We start from the raw sequence: 24,144 nt of genomic DNA on the forward strand, positions 1-24,144 counted from the left end.
GGGGGTGGAGGGAAACGCAAAGGCAAAAGCAAAAAGTGGAAGGAAATCTTGAAATTCCCCCACATTAGCCAGTGTGAAGATCTCCGAAGAACAATAGGTAAGAGCTTATCCCTTCTTTTTTTTGGAGTTATTGCCTAAATAAAATGTGCTGTCAATACTGGCTCAGCAGAACTGCATTAAAGCTACTCTTCATTAAATGGGATCACTTTAGAGATGGTCACACAATGCATATAGCTCTTGTGGTGCTGCCATGCAAGCTCAACATTTTCTGTTATGTGGGACATGTACTTTGTGTTGGTACCTCCCAGGGCCAATGTGGCTGCAAAAGGACATTCAGAAATGAATCCCCTCATTGCACCCTGCATTTCCGTCTAATAAGTAGCTTTTTATCAGAGAGGAAGTGAGACTTGATGAAAACTGTGAGATTGCTGATGTAATCGAAGGCTAATATTAATTGTACTCTGGATATGGTGGTTGAAGAGGCAGCCGCTGCCCTCTGCCAGGCAGGTTTGCTCAGCAGTACTGTCCTGCATTCACATCACAACACCAGCTTTAGGCAGTTAAAATTACTTTGTTTTATTGACGTGGACCAACCCCTGCAGGTTTGGAAAGGGAGTTTGCAGTGACCGTCTCCTTACCACAGCATTTCTCCTGCTCACACCTGCCAAATTTCAGCATTCTTTTGACTGCCGCCTTGCCAAACAAGGGTAGCAGGTATCTCCTTGTGAAGTCGCACTGGAAAGCTCAGTATTGCTGATCTCACCACAAGAGGTTAACTTCAGCAAGTGAGGCTGTTTTTTTTCCCCCACACTGACATAAAATCCAGGCATTGGCAATGACTGAATGAAAGGCAAGAAACTGTAACAACTGAGATAGCAAGGAGTATAATTTGTCTGACTTGGGTGAACTCCTGGGGTCTGACTGGCAGTGCCCTGGCGCTGTTTACATTCGAAATTCACAGCATGTTTATGGAGAGAAAATATGTGGAACATTTTGAAGCTCTTTTCATGGTCTCCTTCAGTAAATTTCACTTCCCTCATCTTCTGCTGTAGAGCTAAAAGGAGGTATAGAAAGAGGGGGGAGGCAGGAGAAGAGACAGTAGGTTTTTCCAGTTCACATGGCCACTTAGCCACTCTACAAACCCTGGGATAATTTCTAAACGTACAGAACCTACTGGAAGCAAATCTAACTTAAATCTGTTGTAATATATATAGGGAATTCTCTGTAGTGCAGGGGCAAACTGCACTACATGAGATTCTTGCTCTTTGCAAAGGTATAAAATATTCTAAAGATAGTGGTTTAAGACAAAATGTCTGCAGAATATTTCTGTTTTTGAAATGTTATTTCTGACATTTTTGGTGGCAGCTTTTTCCTAACTAATTTGTTTTGCCTTTTGTGTGTGTGTGATTGAATTGGAGAAATCACAGGGCAAGTGCCCTTGTGATGCTTGTGGTGGATATGGCTTCACTGCAGCCATTACCTGTTGATTGGGAATTACAGCACCTGATTTTTACACAATGGGAAATGAGGTCCCGATCCTTGTTCTGTGACTCTGATTTTATCGAGCAGCTTTCCCGCTGAGCCTCATCAGGCCATCAGCCCATGCGGGCACTACCACATTTTAGTTAATGTAGCTGAGGTTGAAGCATCCCAGCCAAACAGATGCTGTTTATAAATTTCCCCTTGTTCGTACAGCGTGTCTGACACATCTTGGATGAACCAGACCTTCTGGGTCTCTAGCACCAAGGATATGCACATGTGCAGTTGACCCGAGGCATTCGTGACAGTGTATGGATGCTCCTTTTATTGCCTCTGCTGGCAGTATTATCCTGCACAGCAAGGATAACAATTATCCTTTGACACATCTTCACGGGCTATTTTCTGCAAGTCCTTTACCAGGACCTCAGGGTTTCAGGGGCAAGGTACCTCCACAGGTGATTTTATGAGGGAATGCACTGAACCAGCCTGAACTGCTGCGGGACTTGCAGTGAACCCAGCTGCACGGTGTGTCTGCCATCAGTCCCTCCCCTGACAACTTTTGGGCTCGACAGCCAGTGCCAGATAAATTCGATGATGAAGCAGAGACCACAGAGAGGCTTGTTCTTCCCATCCCTATGACAGCTGACAACCAGCAGAGAAGAATGACTTTACACAAGAAAAAGGACGCAACCTCAGTGCCATGTACTTAGGGATCGAGACAAATATTGGTAGGTTCTGCTCATCACAGAGCTCTCTGCCATGTGTCAGCCTCCCAGCACTTCTGGCCAGACACAGTCATGCCACTTTGCCACATGTTAAAAAAAAAACCACACTGCATGAACCAGAGGATTAGGCTGCTGAGGTTTTCTTCTGGATACTTCCCAAGATCATCTGTCGAAAAGCTCAGGGTAGGGACAGGCTGGACCTTTTCTCCCTCTCAATTAGAGGTGGCACGAACTGCTCTGCAGCAAGGCACTGCTTGGTGTGGTGCAGCCGTGAGCCATGGGTGGAAAACGCTGCTGTTGTGGCTGTGGAAATACAGCCTACGTGTATGCACAAATGCCCACACGCTGGTGTAAAGCTGTGTGTGCTTCTGCACCCCACTAAGGTGTACTGAAAAGCGTCTGTGTCTTAAGAAAATAGTGTAGTGTGAAAAGAAATCTGTGAAAAACAGGAAGGCTGAAATAAACCAAGGGTCTGCGACCTGTGTTGACACAATTATGAGTCAGTTCATACCTTTTGGTTCCCTCTGTGTTTACAGGAGACTCTGTGTTTGACTATCCATCATCTGGTGTCTTACTGAAAGACTCGCTTAGTAAAACCCTTTTTTCCCCTCCTTCTTGTGCACAGAAACAAAAATGAAAACACCTGGGAGCAGCAGTGTGTTTTGATAAATAAACAACCACTGGAAACATCTTTATTAAAAGTGCCATTTACCAAGGAGCTATGTCTTTGGATTGCACTTAAAACAACTTATTTTCTTCTTTCTTTTTTTTGTCCAAAGTACACAACACCTTCTGCAGGGAAAACCTGTGGCCTGCATTGTGTGCTAATTGATGGGCAAGTGGCATGGGGGGCTGTTCAGAGGGATGCCACCCTGATGCCTCTGAGAGAGGCTGATCGATCTGCTGTGCACAGCGACTGCATGTCTCAGCTGCAGCACTCTTCTCGTGTCCAAAGGCAAACTGTACGAAAACAGCTCGCCTTTTCCAGGATACCACTGGCATTAGCAGCCCTTCCAATCGATGAAAACTTGTGTTTCTGACATTAGTGGCGATGAATCATATCACGGATCCTGTTAGCAAATGGCGTGCTGCTATCGTTAAAATTCACGGCTGATAGCTCTGCGAAAGAGATGTTTCAAGGGAAGGGAAAAAATAGCAAGGCGCAGCTTTAAAAATTCCTTCATTGGGCAAACATGGCATGAGTCGATGCCACAAGTTAGTGATACCCACTAGTTTAAAGGCCATCAGTAAACAAAAATACAAGAAAAAGTTGTAATTTCAAAGGCCAGGGTGTCTTTTTGATGATAAAAGATTTTGGATGTCTGTAAATATTTCTGAATGACGCAAAAGGTTCTCTTGGTTAAAAGTGTGGAATTTTTATTTATTTTGCTCAGACCCATTCTGTGCCGTTTTCTTTCATAAAAAACTGCTTGGGTGAAAGAGTTGATTATTCCGATCTTTGGCAAATTTTCTTTCGTAACTGTCCAAATGCTATATAATAAATCAAGACTCTTTTTCCCCATAGATTGAAGTCTGTGGGGAAAGTGCCACAGAATGTGTCTGCTGTTTGTTGCAGGGAGTGATTTGTTGCATTATTGCAGAAAAGTTTAACTCCTTCAGTAAAGGAGCTTCTGGTTCTGCATTGTGTTCGGGTAGAAGGAGAAGCAGGGAGATGTATTTTGCTAAAGAGTTGTATTCAGTGAGACTTTACAGGCAGAAAGATCAGTCCCCAGTTTTGACACACCTGGTTTAAGAAGGGAGAAAAATCCTCCAGTGCCATTTAACGTCTTGTGTGACATTTGTGTCCCATTTATCCAGGGTAAAAGTAGCTTGAGCTTCCATTTCTGGCAGGTTCCTTTCACTGTTGTCAAAAATACATTTCTGTGTGAGAGATGCTTTGTAGAGATGGTGAGCGAGTAAGTGGGACAAAACTGAGTTCACATGCTCCCTTTTTACAAAAGCTGGCTCTTTTTTCCCCCCTCGTCTTTTCTACATTGTACTTTTTCAGATCAAGACCTTCACCCATATGACCTTTCTGAGTCACTTTGGATATACCTGGAGGCACGCTGATGGTGCGGGCACTGCAATGGAGTTTAGAGCTGCCCAACCGAGCTTTGCCAGGTAGCCAGCACGGGTGCTCGTAGCAAGCAGCAGCATGGGCATCAGTGACAGAGGAGTGCTTGACTATTTATCCAGCTCCCTAGAAATGCTTTGCAGCCTGCACTGAGCTCCATCCTGTGGCAGAAAGACTGCTACTATACCCCGCTGGTCTCATTTAAAGTGGCTCGGGCACCTCTGCTCTGCACTGCGGTGCTGGGGCATCCTCCCCGAATTCCCACTGGCGATTCTCAGGTGCCCTCACTTTGAGGGTTTCCAGGCACTGCAGAGATAAGCACCTGGGCGAGGGGCCCTTGGGAAAGCAGAGCACGAGTTTCCTGGTACACTCCGTTGGGTGCAGCGACGCTGTGGCATATTGATGCTCACAGCAAGGCTCTGCGGCGGTGTGGCACCTTGCCCCGCTTCTGCTGGGGGCTGGGTCAGGCGCTGGTGAGTGAGATGCTAAGGGAATGGAGACGTGAGCAAAGAAATGCTGCGAATGTGCATATCTCAGAATCTGAGGCTACGTGGCGGTGTCATTCATAAAGCTCAGGCACTGAAACGGGAGAGGAAAGGCATCAAACCCCCAGTCTCACCAGAGCACAAAGAAGTAGCCAATTTGCTCTCCAGCAGACTCCTCAGCTCTGATGTTTACAGTGATTAAAATGCAAAGTTTGGAAATGTAGTTCTGAAGCCCACAAACAGATCAAGAGAAGGAACTGAAACTTGCCTTCCTCTGTAAATAACCAGGGACAAGCGGTTATAACTTCCGTGGTGATCTTACAGTATCTGTCTGGATACTGCGCTGAAGGCTGGTCATATTTTTTTGACCAAAACTAGGGTCGGAGTTTTTGAGAAATATATATAAATATATATACATATATTTTTGTAGAAAGCATTAGTTTTCCTTGGAAAAAAATAATGTACATTTTTATTGGAAATAATTTTTCAGCCAGAGAAAAGCTGAAAAAAAAGCGGAGAAGGAGCAGCCAGCCCTGAGCTCTGAAAAACCCCGGGGATGCACAGGGCTTTTTGTGGACCTGGGGAACTGGAATTGGCGGAGCAGAAAATTATCTAGTAAATAAAACCAAAAATCAGCATACCGCATCATTGTTATACTCTTATCAAAGTAAATTTCCAGAGAAATTTGAGGAACTTGGGATTCTTCTCCACATCATTTAAGGCCCAAGCTGATAAACACATAAGCTCACAAATCATTTTTGAACGGCGAAGTGGGACCTTGCTGCTGTTTGTGCATCACCCCGGTGTAAGCTCCCCACGAAGGTGTCAGCCCCTGCGGGTAGGGGAAGAAGCGGGGCTCCTGCCTCTGCTTGGCGCAGACCCCCGGGGGCTGCACTTTGTGGCCAGCCCCACAGCCCCTGGGCTGCTCGCACTGCTCTCGTCTGCGGGGCTACCACCGAGAGCACAGACGGAGGGAAGGGAGCTCAGGAGGGACGGAGAGCAAAGCTGGAAGCACCGCTGAAAGCCGTGGATAGGATTTATTGCTCTGGAAAAAGTTATGCAGATTTTTTGGATAGCATCGATGCAGGAAAAAACCCTCGAGCTGATTTATTTCTGAGGAAGAAACAAAGTCCTTCCCCTTGACAATCTCAGCTCCATACCCTTCCCTTCCCCATCTCCTTCCCTATTCCTTTCTCCTGCACTAGGCACAGCTTTCCTCTCTTCCTTGAGCCAAAAGGTCTCCTTCGAAGCGCGGCTTACACAGCATTTCCAGCATAGACCTTCAGCAGTACCCTGGAGTTTCTTGGATTTGACGTGCTGTCCCATATCATGAATGCATCTAAATTAAATTAGAAACTCTTCAGGGGCAGGAACTGGCCGCGTGATAGATAGTGTTCCAGCACATGAAATGATACGACTGACGTCAAAACCATATTGTTTGTTTACAAACCCGCAGTTGGTTCAGTTCCTTTCTTTAAAATCCTTCAGATTCAACTATAATTCTATCATAAACAGAGGTTTCCAGGGCTCTAATGATGGACAAATAGAGCAATGTTTGGTGCCCTTGCAAGATTAGCTGTATCCAGTTTATAGCGATGGGTGGAATCGAGAAGGTTTTGGGTTTTTTCCACATTTTTTTTAATGCCATCACAGAAAGTACGTGAAAAACAAGCTGTTTTATGCATCTAGTGAGACTCAAGACTAACACTGGGAGCACAGGCTGCTCGCAGGCTGCTTGCGCTTGACAGCTTCCAGGACGGGAAGGGGACGCAGGGGAAATGAGTTGAAATGATCTCAGCCCACATTCTATTTACAGAATTCATTTCACAAGACTTAATCCATTAAGCATTACCTTGGCAGGGGCAACCCAGAAAGAAACCAAGAAAGACGTTGCTTTTCTCCGTAAAGAACAGGCAGCGAACCCAAGTCTCCTTCCCAAGCAACGAGTCCACACTTGCAGTCATTCAATAGAAAGCTTCCCAAAGTAGAAATATTATCCCTAAACCTCTGTATTTTTATTTAGTGGCAAAGACTGTAGTTGGTGCGATAAATTAATCTTCACAAAGGAAGAAAAAAATGAATTAATTCCAGAAGTTACTACAGGGATATGCAGAAAAGGTATTAAAAGAGAACATACCCTTTTAAAAGATCTATTTCATCTCTCACTGAAAATAGAAGTAGATATTGTGAGCTGCAGGGTTTTTCATTATCTTATTAGGTAATATGAGTCATTAAGGCTAATTAATACTTATGCAGTGATTTGAAATTGTAAAATGCTATAGAAGTGCTCACGGGTCCTGTTAAATAGTAGTGCTTGGTTGTTAAGGAAATTTATTTTAAAATCAAGTTAGCATTTCCTGGATATGGGGGATGAGAGGTAGGGCTACATTTATGATAAAATCTTACTCCTCTTCCCGTCGAACTCCCATGTAACTTTGCTACTGATATTAATGGAAAGAAGGCGGCAGGGCAAAGGAAGCCGCTGGTTTCGTTGACTCAGTTCGGCTCTGCTAAGTCAGTGAGAACATTTCCCTTAAAATAAATTGTACAGGAGCGCTCTTACAGTGAAAGCAGGGAACTGTGTGCGGGGAAAAGAGAGAGAAAAGATTTACCAGGCTTAGACCATAGGGATGCTGCAAAGTGCACACAAGCAGCCCCAAATCCTTGGGTTTGGGGATGCACTCAGGCATCTGGGGAGGGAGAGGACTGACCTCAGTTAATGCTTGTCAGGGCAAAGAACTCGTTTGGGTAGGTGGTAGAGGAAGCAGTTTTTTTGATGTGGTTTCTTCTGGTTGTTACAGAGGCCTCTAGAACTATGCCTGGGTTTCCTCCTAGGCTTGCTAGAAACAGTCACCCTAGAAGTGTGGCACACTGAGAAGCTGCAGGTCAGTGTGGGTGAGCACAGCAGACTGAGTCCTTAGCTGAAATGTTTTGTAATGTAAAATAGCTTTTAAATAGAACGTGTATAGTAGAAAAGTGGAGTTATTTGCATTCCGGCTAAGAACCTGAAAACCAATATTTTTCTCTTTTATTTCCTCCTTTCATGCTCTTCTTTAGTGGAAGAGGGGCAGGAAAAAAAAAAAAAAAAGCATCCCCTTCTTAACTAAAAACCAGAAAATATGTTAGATTTTATTTGTATGAAAGTCCTCCAAGGTCAATAAAATATTTGAATGAAGCAAAGTTCACATTTTTTAATTGTGTTCTTTTGAATATCTGTAATATATAAAAGTGATCTTGTACTTTTTTTTTTTAATTTTATGTCTATCTTTGTGGTGCTTCTTTTACTGAGACACTCTTTGCCACAAAGCGTACTTCTTCAGCACACCATGTACTTCTTCCTTCTTTGTGAAGGTCCTTGATCTGAGCGCCTCAGTCCCATCGGTTCAGGTGTTTTTTTTTGTTGTTGTTGTTGTTGTTTTTTCCTGACAGTGCAAATGGACGATACAACACTACAAAATACAGCGCTTCAATTTTAAATATAGTATAAGTCACTGCAAATTAATTCACATGTTAACAGAGTCAGTATTCCTACTCCTTCTAAGTCCATGCCTGAGGTGAGACCTAGATAAGGTACGTTAGTGCAAATCTGGCCCATTATCGTCCTACTGCTCCTGATTTCTGGCTTTTTAGGAAAAGAGAGGTTGCGAGCTTTTGGGGTAATCCCACACATAGCTTTTAATTCTGTTTTTAAGATAATTGGGGGAATTCATATGGGGAGTGACAAAAAAAAAAAAAACACACAAAAAACGGATTTTTGCCTGTTGGCTGAATCCCTGGAGTCATTGAAAGATTCCTTTATTTTCCAAATAATCACTATATACTGCTTTGAAAACACTTTAGAGGGGATAATTGGAATTATTTCTCTCTGCTCTGTTGATCAGAAATTGGGGTGTGGCCATGAATCCGGCTAAATATTGATATTAAAATTGAACCCTTGCTGAGCAGGGTAGAAGCAAGAGTTAAGAGACTGTTTCTGATTAGTGTTCCTGGTTATGTCAGTACTTTTATTTACATATTAATCACATTTCTACCATGCTAAGTCAATGCCAGGTAATTCTAAGACAAGTAAAATAAAAATATTCTCTACCCTAAATTGCTGTCTTCTGGATGAAGTAATAGGAAAGGTGAGTAAATTTCAAATGTAGGGAAGGGAAATAAAATTGTGGAGCAAGATGATATAATGCAAACTGTGAAAAATTGCATGAGTTTGGGGAGGAAGGCAGAAAGGTATTTGACTTTGCTGAAGAGCTCCATGTTGTCCTGGAACTGGTAAATTTCAGTGCAAAAATGGCTCAACAAAAAGTCTGAAATCTTATAATACTTAAAAAATATGCAAAGACATTATAGTAAAATCTAAATGCAGTATATTTAGAAAAATATAGAGGTTTTTCCCTTTCCAGAAGAATAATTAATTTCAAAAGATGTGAATTCTCTGTGTTATCAAATGACCAACCAAATTTTAACCTCTATAAATAGTTACAAATTTCTTTGTACCTGCCATATTCACCATCCTCCTGCTCTGCACCAGCCTTGTGTTTGCACAGTGGCACCTTGACGGTCTCTTCATGTCACACTGATTTTCTGGGCTCTCACTTGAACAAATTAGAGCAAGGCAGTGTGGACAAATTGGTGTAAGGTTGTTCTCGTGAGGAACAAAATCTGTCTCAACTACACATGAGTATTTGCAGTGTTGAAACAGCCCTCTATAAGTAAATGCTTTCAGGTTTTCGTAGCACCTGGTTCAAAATATTTTTGGCATTTGTAAACGTGGTTTACGGAGAAAAATTGTTTTGAGTATAGGAAGAATTTAGTATAAATCACTTTAGCAGTACTCTGATTGGTCCAAACAAAAAATAGTCAGCACTTGGGTAATGAGTTCATCACACTTGACCTTTCAGCATATGTACTGTTTGTCTTGTGAACAGTAACTTCAGCACAGAGCCCCAAGTACGGTCACACTGCAAAGGTACAGCACTGACTCTAAAGGACGAAAGAGAAACCTGTCGTGGGGAGCTTACCGAACAGCGTGGAGCATTTGGCTTAATGTAGCAGTTTGGGACATACTCACCCCGATCGGCTATCCGAGAGCCAAAGCCAACTGGCAGCCATGACCCTTCTAACAAGATCCTTTTCGGATCTCAGCTGAACCTGCTCAGCCTGAGCAGCAGCACCGAGGTGGGATGGCTCTGGGAGAGACCTCCACGGGGGTGCCTGGAGGGACCCCAGGGAGCAGGGTCACTGCCCCTGCGGTGGGAATGGGCCAGCACCGCTGCCTCCTGGGGGCTCTGCTTGCCTCCGACCTATGCCCAAGGAGGATGGGGAATGGACAATGGGAGTGTGGCTGGGCTGGAAGCCCCCTTTGCGTTATCATCAGTGGGAGTTTTAAAAAAAATAATAATAAAGAAAGAAAGAAAGAAAAAAGAGTGAAAAGAGCAGCTATTTACCAGCCCTTGTGCTGGGAGTGGACCTCATGACCGTCCTCAGCTCCACTGAGGGTTTCTTCCTCCAAGGTAGAGACTCCCTCCTTCTGAGGCCGCTTTCATCCCTGCCCAGGAGACTGCGGGTGTCGGTGGGGCGCCATAACCTCATTATCTTCTGTGGGAAAAAAGAAAAAAATCTAAAAATATTGTCTATGCCAGTATTATCTACGCCAGTGTGACTGTGAATCAGTGGTCAGAGCTGCGAGGGAGAATTACAGCCTTTTCTCCCTGTTCTTTGCCACTGACAAGCCCTAGTCCTATGACTAGAGCTAATGTCTTTTTTAGAGTCCACTTCAAAGTCTCCTCAGGGGCCAGAGCCTTTCTTATGAGTTACAAATCAACTTATTTAGGTAACATCTTAAGGACTGGAAGGCAGCGATGCAAAGTTTCGAACCGTGGAGGAGCTGCCAACGCAGAGGTCACACGAGGTTGTGGTTACTCCCACCGCGTGCTGGGATGGGCTTCATGCATCAGTACGGCCTGGGATTACGACAGGGCCGGCACAGAGAGAGGGAAGACACGGATCCACCCTCCAGCCCTGTGGTTTTCACAAGTTTTCTGGCAGCCGCCTGTGTTCCAAATCCTAAAGGAGTCTTGATGGAGAGCTGCCATCCTGGGTGAAAAAAAGGGGTAGGATTTTATTCTCAATAGCGCCTTTGAATTATGTGGAAAGTAACCATCACCCATAATCAACTACTACTGGGAAGCACCTATAGACTGCTTGAAATCTGTAAAAAGGTCCACAATTGTTCACTGCAACTCACTGTATAAGTAAGATATTCCTTTATTTTCTCTTTTCTCACATGATATTTGAGAATGAGGGGTTATGGTTATTTCCTAAGCCCCAGTGATTTTAGCCTTCTGTATACTAGTTGCTACATCACATTTCCCCCCCCCCAAAAAAGCCTTTATCCCTTATATAAATTAGCTGCTAGCTTCCTTCTACTGATGCAAGTCAAAACAATATTTTAGCTGGCAGAATTATGTGGAATTCTGCCTCATCCTTTTATTTTTTTCACTGCAATCAGCAAACTAGTATTTCCCTAACAAGTCCCCGGACCTGGCAGTTTTCCAGGGTTTCCCTCTTCAGTAGGCAGCAATAAGGAAGGGAATCTCAGCCCACTGCCAACTCACCCACTTACAACATGTGTTAGCGAGGGATCACAAACCCTTTCCTCCGAACGCCTCGGAGCAGAGAAAGCACTGGGAGTTCAGCTGGAGGCTCTGGCTGTGAGATATGGATCGTCAGGACTTGAATTAGAGAGCAAATACACCACTTTGCTTTTCTTCCTCCTTTTTTCTTTTCCCTTCATTTAAGTGAATTTAAGTCCTAGCGACAGCTAATAACGCAGACAGCCCTTGAAAGAGAAATGCTGTGTTCATCTCACAGACAGGTGCAGTCTGATTTTCCATGCCCTGCCTTGCCACTGCACCTCCACCTGGAGGGGACCAGAGCAGAGAGGGGCAATATTTCAGCACCCATCATCGCTCACTCTTGGCTGGCTCTGCCAGCCTGGGTGCCAGTTGTGGTGGTGGCTTTTGCATAGCTGTGGATTTGATACCAGTTTCGCTTGCCAACTGCCAGCATAAGCTGTGTAACTTGCAGCTCCACACATGCCATGCCGGCATCTGTTTCTCATCCTACAGCATTTTAAATAATGCACATTTCCAGCTGTCTTCCCCATCCTTCCCAATTTCAAAGCACAATTTGTCCATTTCATGTATTGCTCTGAGAGGCATTTCCAGGCTGCTCAGTCAGTGTGTGCAAAGCAAAGCCGGTCGTGGGGCTGCAAGGTTTGACACGAACTGTCCGTGCATCGAAACAAGAAATTCTCAGCTGCAAGGAGCCCCACACCGTAATGCTTGTGGTATGCATTAATTAAATAAGTGTCCCTGGAAGAGGTGGAGGGCCTCTGCAGGTAATTTGGCATCTCCCTAACACAGTATTCACAACGTCAGGTCTCTCAGGAAAAAACTGAGCAGCCTTTAGAGAGAGTTTTTCAAAGCCCCACTTTCCAGTAGAAACGTAATTGAAGAACGCTGTGAGGACCATGGAAGTATGCTGCTCACAAGTGGAGGAAATATTAAATTCCTTGTTTGTGGTAAATTGCTGACCTTTGTCTTCAGCATTAAAGCCATCTGAAGAAAACCATTCGTAGCACGCAGTAAGATTAGTTGCTTTTGCTGGATATTTTCCTGTGTACAGTATAATAGTTTAATATGAATATAGCAGGAAACAAGGAAAATTGAAAGCATAATTCATTTTGAATGGCATGATGCAAGAGGTGATTTCTTTTAAGGAGCTCAAAGACAAAAGGATCAGCACTAAATATTTTAAATGAGCTTTTGGAAACGTCTCTTAATGGAATTTTTATCACCCCTCCTTCTATGACTGTAAGACCTACGTTTCCTGATAGGATCATTCTCTTTCTCTCTCTCTTTATTTTATTATTATTTATAGACTGTAAAACATTAATCAGAACAATTTTACTTATCAGGTTATAAAAACCTTATAACCTGATAAGTAAAACTGTTATCTTATAACCTACAAAGTCAATAAGTATTTATTTGTTTAGCATAGTTGCAGATCCCCATTCTGTTTTAGATTTTCTTGGTATCAGTACAATTTTTATTCACTGAGTCAACAACTCAAGGCACAACCTCTTCCTGCCATGCTGCTGCTATCCATTTCCTATAGTAGCCTTATAATTTCCCAAATTTCTCCACCCCTTTCGAAGCCTGGGAAAGCAGATGGACCCTACAGGATGACCTGGGGGTCATGAAATCCAGGCTGTTAGAGCTGAAGTGGGGAAGTGCATTCCAGAGGAGACAACCCTTCCACCGAGAGTGTTTGCAGCTCGGGCTGCTCTCCAGCCCAAACCGCCGAGCTGATCCTGAGCTCTTCAAATGATTGCAAGTGACATGGCCTGGGGCACGGAGACAGCAGATGTCTGATATTTAGGATGTTATGGCTCAGTGTTTTCCACTTGAGCTGGAACTCAACTGCTAGCTAATGACAGTCACGGGGACTCTGTGCAGCGCATGTCTTGAGCAGGGCACGCAGGATGAAAAATTCATTCAAGAGCATCGTGCTTTTTTCAGTCATCTGAAAGGGGAGAAAGTGTGCGGGAAGCCAGCAAAGGCATGAATCACCACAAAGAGGTCCATATTCAAATGTCAAGCCCACAATTTTCTCATCAGTCATAAATGGAAAGCCACTCGGCAAATCCCACCCAGCCCTGAAGCTGCGTGACAGAACTATCCCCTTCATTTTGGCCTCTCATGCTGCCTTTTCATGCTGTTTAAGTAAATCAGTTTTCTTTTGTGCCTCAGGCCTAGAAGCTCCAGGTATGTCCCTGAATCATGTTGGATTGGACTGCCGCTCTGCTGCCCTAGAGTGTAACCAGTGCTGTCCTGATGAACTTTCTGTCCCACCAAAGCTCTAAATTGGCATTGCTCTTCAGCTTCTGTCCCTGAGGAAGGGGAAGACCATGTGGCCAATGTGCAGTAATAAATACAGCTGTCCTGTCTGAAAGAACTGCTGCAGACTAACAGTTATCTGTGGCCCAGAGGAGGTTATCAGTCAACACAAGGAGTGTGGCCTCTGGATCGTATTTAGACCTAGACTCCGACAGATTGGGTCAAAGAGTCTGAGAACTACAGAGCATGGCCATGGTAAAAGATCATGCTCTAATTCAAGGCAAAGGAAAGTGCACACAAAAACTGTAATTTTTCATGCAGCATGAGTAAAAAACTAAGGTAATCATGGAAACACTTCATCAAAAACCCCAGATGAGGGAGAGCAACACGAGCACTGTAACAGGCACTCTGGGTTTGCACTGAAGGAAGCTCCCATGAAAAAAAAAAAAAAACAAAAACAAAAACAGAAGCTATTTGTCCAGGGCCCTTCCCGATATGTGGCTGCAGGTGGCTTAATGCAATGTGCATGGTAACAGCCAGAAAAGAGTGACAGCACAGGCTTATTAAGAACTAGCAGTAGCACCTAGTGTTTCTGAAGGACTTTACCCAAACTGAAGAACATGCTATGGTGCTTCATGCTCTAGCCTGTTGCAGCTGGGATAGCCTAGTAGGCATTTGCTGTCTCAGACTGTACTTGCACTGTCATTTCATGCTCTTGATCTATTAAATCAGTGCTAAAAATTGTACTTGGACCTCCTGGTGTCTAATTTACAACAAGTGTAACTCATGCTCGTATTAATTTTAGAGACAGGATATTTTAGGGCTTTAGATGCTTCTTGTTATTAATGACCTACTGTAGCTCTCCGAAGCTCCCACTCTTACCCAGAACTCAGCTGCCAATTACTCATACAGAGAGGAGAATCACAGGGCCCAGCAGTGAAGTCCATGCCTTGCATCTGGCTGGGCTGGTGCTGAGCTATGCAGTGTGTTGTGGTACTGGATACAAGAAAAACAAAGTGGTCTCTGTCTTAACTGTGGCCAGTAACAAACTCATAGTATGTTAATCAGTGATTTGTTACCTTCCCTTGATTTGAGGAACCCAAATATTCAAATTGAAATTCAAATTGAAATGTGGATACCTACATGGGAAACTTGAATTTAGAGGCCTTGGCCTTCATGCCTTTAGAATTGTTTGGGCTCCTCTGAGTACAGGCTGGAAGACATGGTCTGGTTTGGGTGATTTCAGTGATTTAATCGGAAAATTATTTGAAGGCTGGAGTGAAAAATACAAGAAAACCTGATAAGAAACTGAGAAAGGTCACAAGTTAAAATGTCACACAACAGTGCTGAATTGCTAAAAAAAAAAAAAAAAAAAGAACAGCAAAATGCTCAAATTAGATGAATTGTCTGATCTAGAGAACTACAGAGTATCACAGGTCTTGATGATACCGGTGGACTCTGCATGAATTCTTGGAATATCTTGGAATATTTGTAAAACTTTTCACGGTGATGGATGTAGAGGGAAATTATCTGAATACTGAAATGTGAGTATTTTAATACCTTCTGTTAGGCTGTGCCAAGGAGAGGACCAGGTGTCAGAATGGTTGTCAAAATCTGCCTGTCAACACAGGCACCTAAGGCAAAGTGAATGCTGTCTTGGGTCTGCTCAGGGGAAATATCCTTTGCAAGAGATGCAAGCAGGTTATTCCATAGTAGTGGCAGTCTTGCCACCCTTTCTGAGTTTTGATTGATGAGAGTTATCAGCCTCAGTTGTCTTAATTGTTTTGGTATTTGTCTTCCTTTTTTCACACCTTTGCTGGCTTGCATTTGCACAAGCTGTTTTCATTGAACAGGGTATAATGACTCTGGGAAAAATAAGTCAAAGAAAAGGCCTGTAATATAATTTAGCCTCTCTCCCATGTCCTAAAAGAGGATGCTGTTGGGCAGTTGGCACTTGGAGAAGATACTCCCGTGATATTTCTTCCCTGTCATGCATCTATGAAAAGAGTTGATCGATCCTATCCGATTGAATCCCAGATTCCATGCTTGCTCTGCGGTCCTCACAAAATACAGCAATTTTCCAGAAAGAGAAATGTGTTCACAGCTGTGCAGATCTTGGCAATGCTCACCAAAAGTCCACCTGTCTGGACAACATTGGACTTTTACTACTAAGAGAGCTTCTTTGTCCCCAAAGAGCTCTTCAGAAGTCACTGTATGGCACTGTGCCATGCAGTGAGGCAGTGCAGAAGAACAAACTGCCCCCTGCTCTGTAAAATGAGTAGCAGCCTACTATTAATGATTAAAACTGGTATCACAAGCAGGCCATTTAACCTACCTGGCAGACAGGAAAAACTGACTGGTACCTTATCTCAGCTGAAGCATTCAGCAGTAGCCATGTGATGAATTGTCATCTTAATTCTCCTGCATGCTTGATGGACCGTGAAGGCAAGCAAGCAATGATGAATGTGGCAGCAATTTGATGTAGCCACATTGATGAATTTTTTCCTTGAACATGTATCAGCAAACCCAAGAGTTTACTACTTTCAATTCTCATGCTCCCCACTTTAAATGAAAAATGTAAATGCGTATTTAAATGTCTTACTTATATTAGAGTCTTCATCATCTTTCTGGTCAGCTACCAGCAGTCAGATAGAAAGCACTCTTGAAGGGTGTTCTGGAAATACTCTCCACTACGTTTTTTTTTCAGAGGCTTACATACCAAATGAATGTTGTGGTTTGAGTCCTATTTTTCTCTAAGTGGTAAACCTACTTATCTTTGTTTGAAAAAAACAAAACATATTGATAGGTAAATGTAAATGCTGTAGAATGCATCTACATACATCGTGAATGAATGTAGGATTCTGGCCAGCACCTAACCTTGTTCATTTCTGCCTTCTGTTTGCTCTACTGACACCCTTTTCAAACATACTTTGTTTGCTAATTTAATATATCACAGCAAGGAACTGGAGTGTTGATAGCACTTCAGCTGTTTTTTGCTTCCTAACACCCATTTGCAAAACCAATGCATCACACAGGAATGAATATAAATTATATAATAATTAACTTTAGGATATGACAATTTGTCTTCCTTTCTCCAATGACCAGTCCTTTGACATTAAGAGCGTTGCATACATAGGTTAGATGTATTTTGGTGCCTTCAGTTCTTACTACATGATTTCCAAGGCATTGATCATAATGAATATTGTATGTTTCTTCCATCTACAGAAGATCTCACTACCTCTTCTGATGTGATTGTAACCTTATAGGTAGTGTAGCTACTGAAAGTGATTTTTGATGTCATGTTTACTAGAGAAGCATACCAAGAGTGCTGGCTTCCATTTTAATTCTCCTTCAAAGGTGTCATCTGATAATGGTGGCCTGGAATAACTGAGGACTGGATTTATTGACTTTGGAGGGCCTTGGCAAGTCTGTCATTTTAGTAACTTAATCTAAATTGTGTGGTACTCTCAGGAGTAATGAATTAATTATACAGCCTAAACATTTTACACAGTAGATTTAAATGTAGATTGCTAACATTTACAAGAAAAAATCATATTTCTTATGAGTTTCCCCATTTGATACGATTACATATTCTAACTTAAACAGATGTGGAATAGTGTCTCCAGATGCTCTTAATATTTTCAGTTCCAACTTCACTGACAAATTGAAACTTCCCTTGTACTGTTACATCTGTTTGGCTACTGGTACTGCTATTGGCTATGGCAGACAGAAGTCAAGCTCTTGTTTGTACTAAATACTTAACTATGATTATGACAATTAATATTTTAATATTCCTCTGAGAACAAAAAGTATTAAATAAATCGATGATAGGGCAGAGTCACTGACCTTGCCTGGAGAGTGTCTTGAAATTATTTTTGCAAGGTTTTTCAAGTCTATGGCCTTTCTGTTTAGCTTGTATCTCTGGATGGGCTATTAAAAGAAGATTGTTGTCTAGATACCAAACTTCAAGATCAGTGAACTTCCTTGAGCTTAAGCAGCACAAGAGATTTACAGCTAATTTCAGATAGTGACACTCAGAATAGGAGTGGAACTCATGTTAGAGACCTTCAACGGTTATCAATGGAAAATAAACAGTTTGGCGAGTCCCTGTGAGTTTATAGATAGAACAGGATGGGAATATCATGATATGAGCAAAAACAGGCACCCACAAGGCATGTCTACACTAGCTTGCGAATGCCTTCGGGGTCCTGTCTGGAATAGCGGAGGTCACACAGCATAAGCAAAAACACCAACGCCGTTAAATTATCTTGTTTTTCCAGTTGTTGCAACTCTGCTGAATTCAGTGGAGTTAGACCACCAAAACTGAAGAAAATGCCATGATGAGCCAGGCGTTAAATTTTTATCTTCTTAAATATCATATTATCTCTCTGTTGGTTGGTGAATTGCCATAAGGCACACTCATGTGGTAAGTTTGAGGTTGGAAGGAGCCAAACTGTATTCCTACTTGAAAAGAAAATATGAAAAGTAAATAAGAGCAAAGGAATAAAGAGGAGAGATTATATTAGATTAGATTAGATTAGATTAGATTAGATTAGATTAGATTAGATTAGATTAGAAAACAGGAGGAGAGGGTAACATAGGAAAAGTGAAGATAGAGAGTAGGAGATAGTGAAGACCAGAAATAGTAGGGCCTGAGCATGTAAAACGATAGGATAGAAAGACAGAAGAAAAAAAGCATGAGTAGGGAAAGGAAAAAAGAATAGACAATTATGAAATTCAGTAAATGTGTTTAGATCTGTTTTAAGGCAAGTCAGCCATACTCACTGTGTTGACTATGTGATTCAAAAGCGGTTTGGCTGCTCCTAAAAAAAATAAAAAATAAAATAAAAAATTCTCCTGGTCTTTGGCAGAAGATAAAGTGACAACCTTCCAAACACCCTAATTTCCTTTCATTTAAAGTCTGGCATCCAAAAAATGGGGAGGTTGTCATCACATTAGGAGTGAGTTCATTCGAGAGCATGATGGTATACACAAGAGAAGCTGGCCAACAGAGCAGGGAGGCAGAGAGGCCTTTTGCAGGCAACTTTTTTTTCCTGTGGGATGTACCTGGGACCCTCCAAGGCAAAACTTGCTTGCTTTCATCCATAACAAATGTTCTCAAAGTGCTATACCACATTTGGCAGTTGCAGCCAGAGTCAACTCAACACTTGATGTTTCCCAGGACTGTAAATTCTGGCCTATGCAGTTTGCTGTGTGGGGGACTTTCAGATGAGATCTTTTAATTGAGCTTTTGCCTGCTCTGCTTAGATATTGCAGCCTATGTGGCATTTCTTATTAAGAGTAGGTTGTTAAATCTAGTGTCCTGGCCAAATTCCAGCTTGGGTGTTTATATTCTGCTCACCTAAATGCCACTGTTGGATCATTATATGAGATCAAACTGTGGAGCTTGTGCTTTGCTAGTAATGAATATGCCCCTAAGATCTGCCTTATGGGGAGGCACATCAGCTCTCCTCTCAGGACCATGAATTCGTGTTATTAACGATAGCATGCACCAGGCCAGGCCCTGGTGGATTTTTTTTTCTTTTTGCTTCATAGTCTCAAGGTTTATTTGCTTGCTCTTGCGTTATCGTTGATTTTTCTACAGCATTAGTGTCCCTGAATTATCACATGATGTATCTCCAGCATGCCGCCGTAGTGCGGGTCCGTGTAACGGGTGAAGGATAAAAAACATATCTTTTAAATCAGGGCAGTTTCTCAAATACATATTTCTTCAAGAGGCTTGTTTAGTCTGTTTCTGTTTTGCCAGAACATGTGTTTTAAGGAGTATCCTCCTTTACCCGAGTAAATCATGACTCTTTTTTGCTACATCAGTAGTAGTGGTTGAACCCGAGATGACTTGGAAGATGGCTTCAACAGGCTTCCAAAAGCGATGAATATTCATATTCTCTAAACCTTTCCACTCACTGGGGCAGGACTGCCTTGTTTTCCTGTGTTTATTCAGTGCCTAGCACCATGGGTTCCCTCATACGATCTTGGTCCTGTGCCATGATTAGGCATTAGCACAGTAAAATATTCTCTATTAGTAATAATGGTGCAAATTAATAGCAGGAAGAGTGAACAAGTAGTCAGGGCTTCACTTTCTCTCCTTTGCTGTCCTCTGGGAGATTTGTCAGGCAGATCTCTATGCCAGCAAGGCAATTCTGCAGCGATGGAGCAGTGATCTACTGCCCTGTTCTCTTTAAGTCTTATATTAGCAAAGTAGCCACTGACTTCTGCGTGTAAGAGGCTGAGTGGGGTACCCACTGGGTGTACCCACTGCTCACACTACTTTCAATGTTAAAATACCAGTGTACCTGAGTATTCCCACTGGAGCTTCCTACTTAAGGCTGATAGATAACTCAAACTGTAGGGTATCTTGATGAATTCTTCCTCCGTGGAACCTGCTTTGCTAATACTTTTCCCTCTTTGCAGACCAAGAATAGGTATTTGTTTCATTTTTAAAGCTATTGATTAAATTATCTTATTTGCTAAGTGCAAAGAATGAGCTGCAGAACTGTGGCTTGAATCAGCCATGCCAGGCACACAGACCTATTGAAAGGTAGCAAGATTCTGGGTTTCACATAAAACAGAGATGTGTCATGAGCGGGAGAAACAATTACAGATCTCATTAAGGCCAAGTGTATGGGCATGCCATTTCATATTTCAGGTTTATTTTTATCTGGAACATAATTAATTCAAGAAGCTAGTTCCACAGGTTTTATTTTTAGATAGTTCTGGACCCAGCTGAGAAAAGGAAAGCTTGTCATTTCCTCATAGTTGGGTTACAGTGAAAAGAACAAGAACAATAGTTTCCCAAGGGGGGTAACTGAAGGCTCAGGTGTTCTTACACAGTGTAATTGGAGGCAGGAGTTCACACATGGAGAACATGGCTTCTTACGTATTCTGAAATCAACACAGCAGAAATACGGTGCTGTACCATGCATAACGTGTAACCCTGCTTCCCAACAGTTTAGTGCACACTCCCGCTAGCAGAATGCAACACCATGGCTTTAATACCAAATTCATTGTGTGAGCTAACAAAACCTCCAGTTACCTTGACTGACCAACAAATCTGAATACCTGTTTTTGTCAACGGGATGGCCCCATTAACAGGGTCAAAGCTAAGTTAAGGATGGCGTTGGTCACTCAATGGGCAGTTCAATAATCTTGCCCTGCAAGTGCTACTTCCTACATTTTCTTCTTGACTTCATCGCCATGGATGAGATCAGTGGAAAGGAAGATGGGGAGGGAATAGCATGGAGATTGCAAAACATGCTGGGAGAAATGTACTTTTCCATGCATGTCTTGCTTGCTGGACTGCACATTCCTCTTCCCCTGATGACAGTATTATGTGCTGGGTTTTGCTGGTAGCTAGGCAGCTACCCAAAGCAACAAATCCAGGTGCCAATGAAACTTTCCATTGACTGAAGTGGGTTCAAGGGCAGCAGTAACAACTCACAATTCAGTCTCTTCTGAGGCCACAACACAAGGTCCCATACAATATTTTTAACTGCAGATTATTCCAAAATCTCTCTCAAAACATAATCTGTGCTTCTTATTGCATATCTGTACCAAGGATTTAGAGGGAAAATGGGCTATTAGTACCTAATTTACATTTCATGTTTTATCCTTTCTGGCAAGTTAAATCTGTGGTCAATGGTTCGGCCCCAAATGGCCTTTCATTACTCAGGCTGTCCAGACATTCATAACCTTATGAGTCTTTACCAAAGAGGCTCATATTTGTGCCAGAAATTCTGAGAGGAGAGAGCTCATGTGGAATATGCATAATATAAGAACTAAATGGAGTTCAAGGAAAGTAAGGTAATATTAATCCCTGATAAGTAGACAGAGATGCTTAACTATTACAAATCATAAACTTGAGCAAAATATTGCAAAAATATTATAAAGTCTATTTTCTTCCTTTTATCCTGATGTTTCATATTTGCTTATTTATGCTGAAAAAAAAAATCCCTGGAGAAGAAGCTGCTTGTGTTTTGATTCCCATATAACCCTCAAAGATAGCATCAATGAATTTTCCAGTCAAGCCTTCTGAAATCACTGGGGCTTCTCACAGATCAGGGTCCTAAAACATCAGCAGGCAGGACAGAACTGGCTCTGTAACACATAGTAAATAATTAAGATGCTCTTCCTTAAGCCGAAACTTCTGAGTAAGGATTGCTGTTACTTGGGGGCTGGGTAGCAGCATCGATTACTCAGGTTGCCTACTATTGCACAGTATGAGATTGAGATATTGCCAGAATTATGTAGGCTGAAATTTTCCATGCTGGATGTTTTCTGTGCCATGTGTTTTTTTTTGGGGGTGTTCATTTTGGTTTGGTTTGGTTTGGGGTGGAGGAAGGTGATCCAGGTGGTAAGGCCAGGACTTGTTAGGCCAGGAGGCAGGGGAGGTTTGGCTGGCCAGGGAATGCTAGAGCTCCTTGGCCAGAGAAGCTGAGGGTGGGAATGGCCACGTGAGAGAGCCATAGGAAGAAGACAAATCATGGGGGAATGGCTACGAAACACTGCATTTAAGGGCAGAATCTCATCTTCAGACAAGACGAAGCAGTCAGCCAGTATCTGTAGATGCCTCTGATGAGGTATGTATCTCACCTCTCTCCAGTGTTTATAGAAGATGGTCAGCTAACTCAATTTACAGTTCCTTCATCAGCTTGCAGCAGCACAAGTGAGTACTGTGACATCCCTATTTCAGCTCTGCTGATGTGGGTATTATTATGGGTGTCAGTGTAATGTAGTTTCTTTTCCAAAGAAAACTTAGGGAAGAGCTCAGAAAAATCTGTGTTAAAAAGACATTCTTAAAGTGACCAAGTCAAACATTCCCAGCGTCTTGGGTGAGTTGTTCCTAATGAGCAAGGGACTCTCAGAGTTGCTCCACAACATTTTATTTTTCTTTTTCTTTAAAGTTCCTTAAAAACTTAGGAAATCAATCATACAAAAATATGTGTTAAAATGTTAATATTTCTGGATGAGCCTCTAGCTGCCTCTGTAGCTTAAATTCATATCTTTTTATATGATACAAAACTACATATTTAACTTTTTCCCCAGGACCCATAATTCAATCAAAAGATGGAGTTAGCCTCGGGATGAAATTGGGTTGTTTAATAAAGGAGGATAAAATGACGGTCTCGATTATATCATGACAAAAAAAGATATGATGAATAAATTCAGGGAATTGATGAAATGCTGAATAATACCAGCGAATTGCAGCAGCACAGGGAATTGTCTGGTGGGCAGAGCAGTTGAATGACACACTGGGGAACTGGACAGGGATACACTCTGGTCCACTTAGGTCTTATGTGGTGACAGACAAATAATTTAAAACTTAAAAAGTTTTTCAGAGTTGGCCTTTAATTGTGCATTTTTCATTTTATGAGTATTTATCTGAGATTTTTGGGTCTCAGTGCTAACATCTGCAGCTGAAGCAAATGGAAGACTAGCTTTGAATGGAGTGAGTTGTGTATAAGGTTAAATACATGGAAAATCAAGTTGAATCAATCAGTGAATACTTTTTATCTTAATTTTCGTATGTTTAAGTTCCCCATCTATAAAACTGGACTAATGACATCTTCTTCATCTCCCAGAGGTGGTGTGAAAATAGATCCATGAATAGGTGTGAAGTATTCTAAGGCTACAGCAGAGAATGCCACAGAAAGGTCCATGGGGAAATGAATCATTCTGTCTCCTGAGCAGGCCGACTGGTGTGCAGTAAATAAAGTCTAGGGCCACACATTGAACCAGAGGAGAAAACGAAATACTGAATAGCTGCTCATTAAGTAAGCACTGTCCGTTCTGTGCGTTGAATGAGGCGAAGGTCCTGTGGGAAAAAAAACAGTTTGCAGTGATGTAATTAAAGACTGCACCAGAATGCGTGCTCAGTGAGGAATGGCATTCAGGCTACGCAGAAAATTTTAACTTAGGTTTTTCCTAGGTTTTGAGGCTTAACTTTGCAACCTCAGTCATGTTCCTTTAATAATTTGGGGTGTGTCAATGCAACACTACAGCTGAATTCTTCCTTGTGGAATATTATGTCTTTAAAAAAAAAAAAATCTCTAATCAAAAGTGAATGTGTTGCATTACTTCCTGTTTGCTTCCCATGCTGCTACGGTTAATTGCTTCTTTCCTGCAGTGGAATGAAGACTTGAAGTTCAATGGCCACAACCATGGGCTGCTTATTCAATGTGGCGTGTAAGCAGCAGGGATTTCCTTGTCCCTGGCTAGAGACCTGCATACTTTACCTCTTCCATGCAAGTAGGATGAAATTAATCAGTGTTGGTTTTCTCAGCAAGCAATGAAATTTCAACCGCTGCAATGTCGGGAGGACGAAGACTCCTCAAAGGGGACCGGGAGAAAATGCATGAATGAGAAGTTCCTGCCAAGACGTGAACACTACACTTGAGTGTGTCTGAAATGTTGGGCGCAGAGAGTAAATAAGCCCCATGACAGGTCTAGCCTAAATACCCAGC

General features: G+C 42.4%; 1 protein-coding gene across 5 annotated transcripts in view; it reads left to right on the top strand.

Moving 5' to 3' along the window:
- The window catches only part of GRK5 (G protein-coupled receptor kinase 5), a 175,432-nt gene that overhangs the window by 76,248 nt on the left and 75,040 nt on the right, over positions 1-24,144 (top strand). For all 5 annotated transcript variants that reach the window (XM_080597411.1, XM_080597412.1, XM_080597413.1 and 2 more), the window contains one exon: positions 2-97. In XM_080597411.1, the coding sequence (XP_080453537.1) occupies positions 2-97 (96 nt within the window). The remainder of the gene's footprint in view (position 1; positions 98-24,144) is intronic.

This window comes from Anser brachyrhynchus, assembly GCF_964034855.1.
Source record: "Anser brachyrhynchus genome assembly, chromosome: 6".
NCBI classification, from domain to species: Eukaryota; Metazoa; Chordata; class Aves; order Anseriformes; family Anatidae; genus Anser; species Anser brachyrhynchus.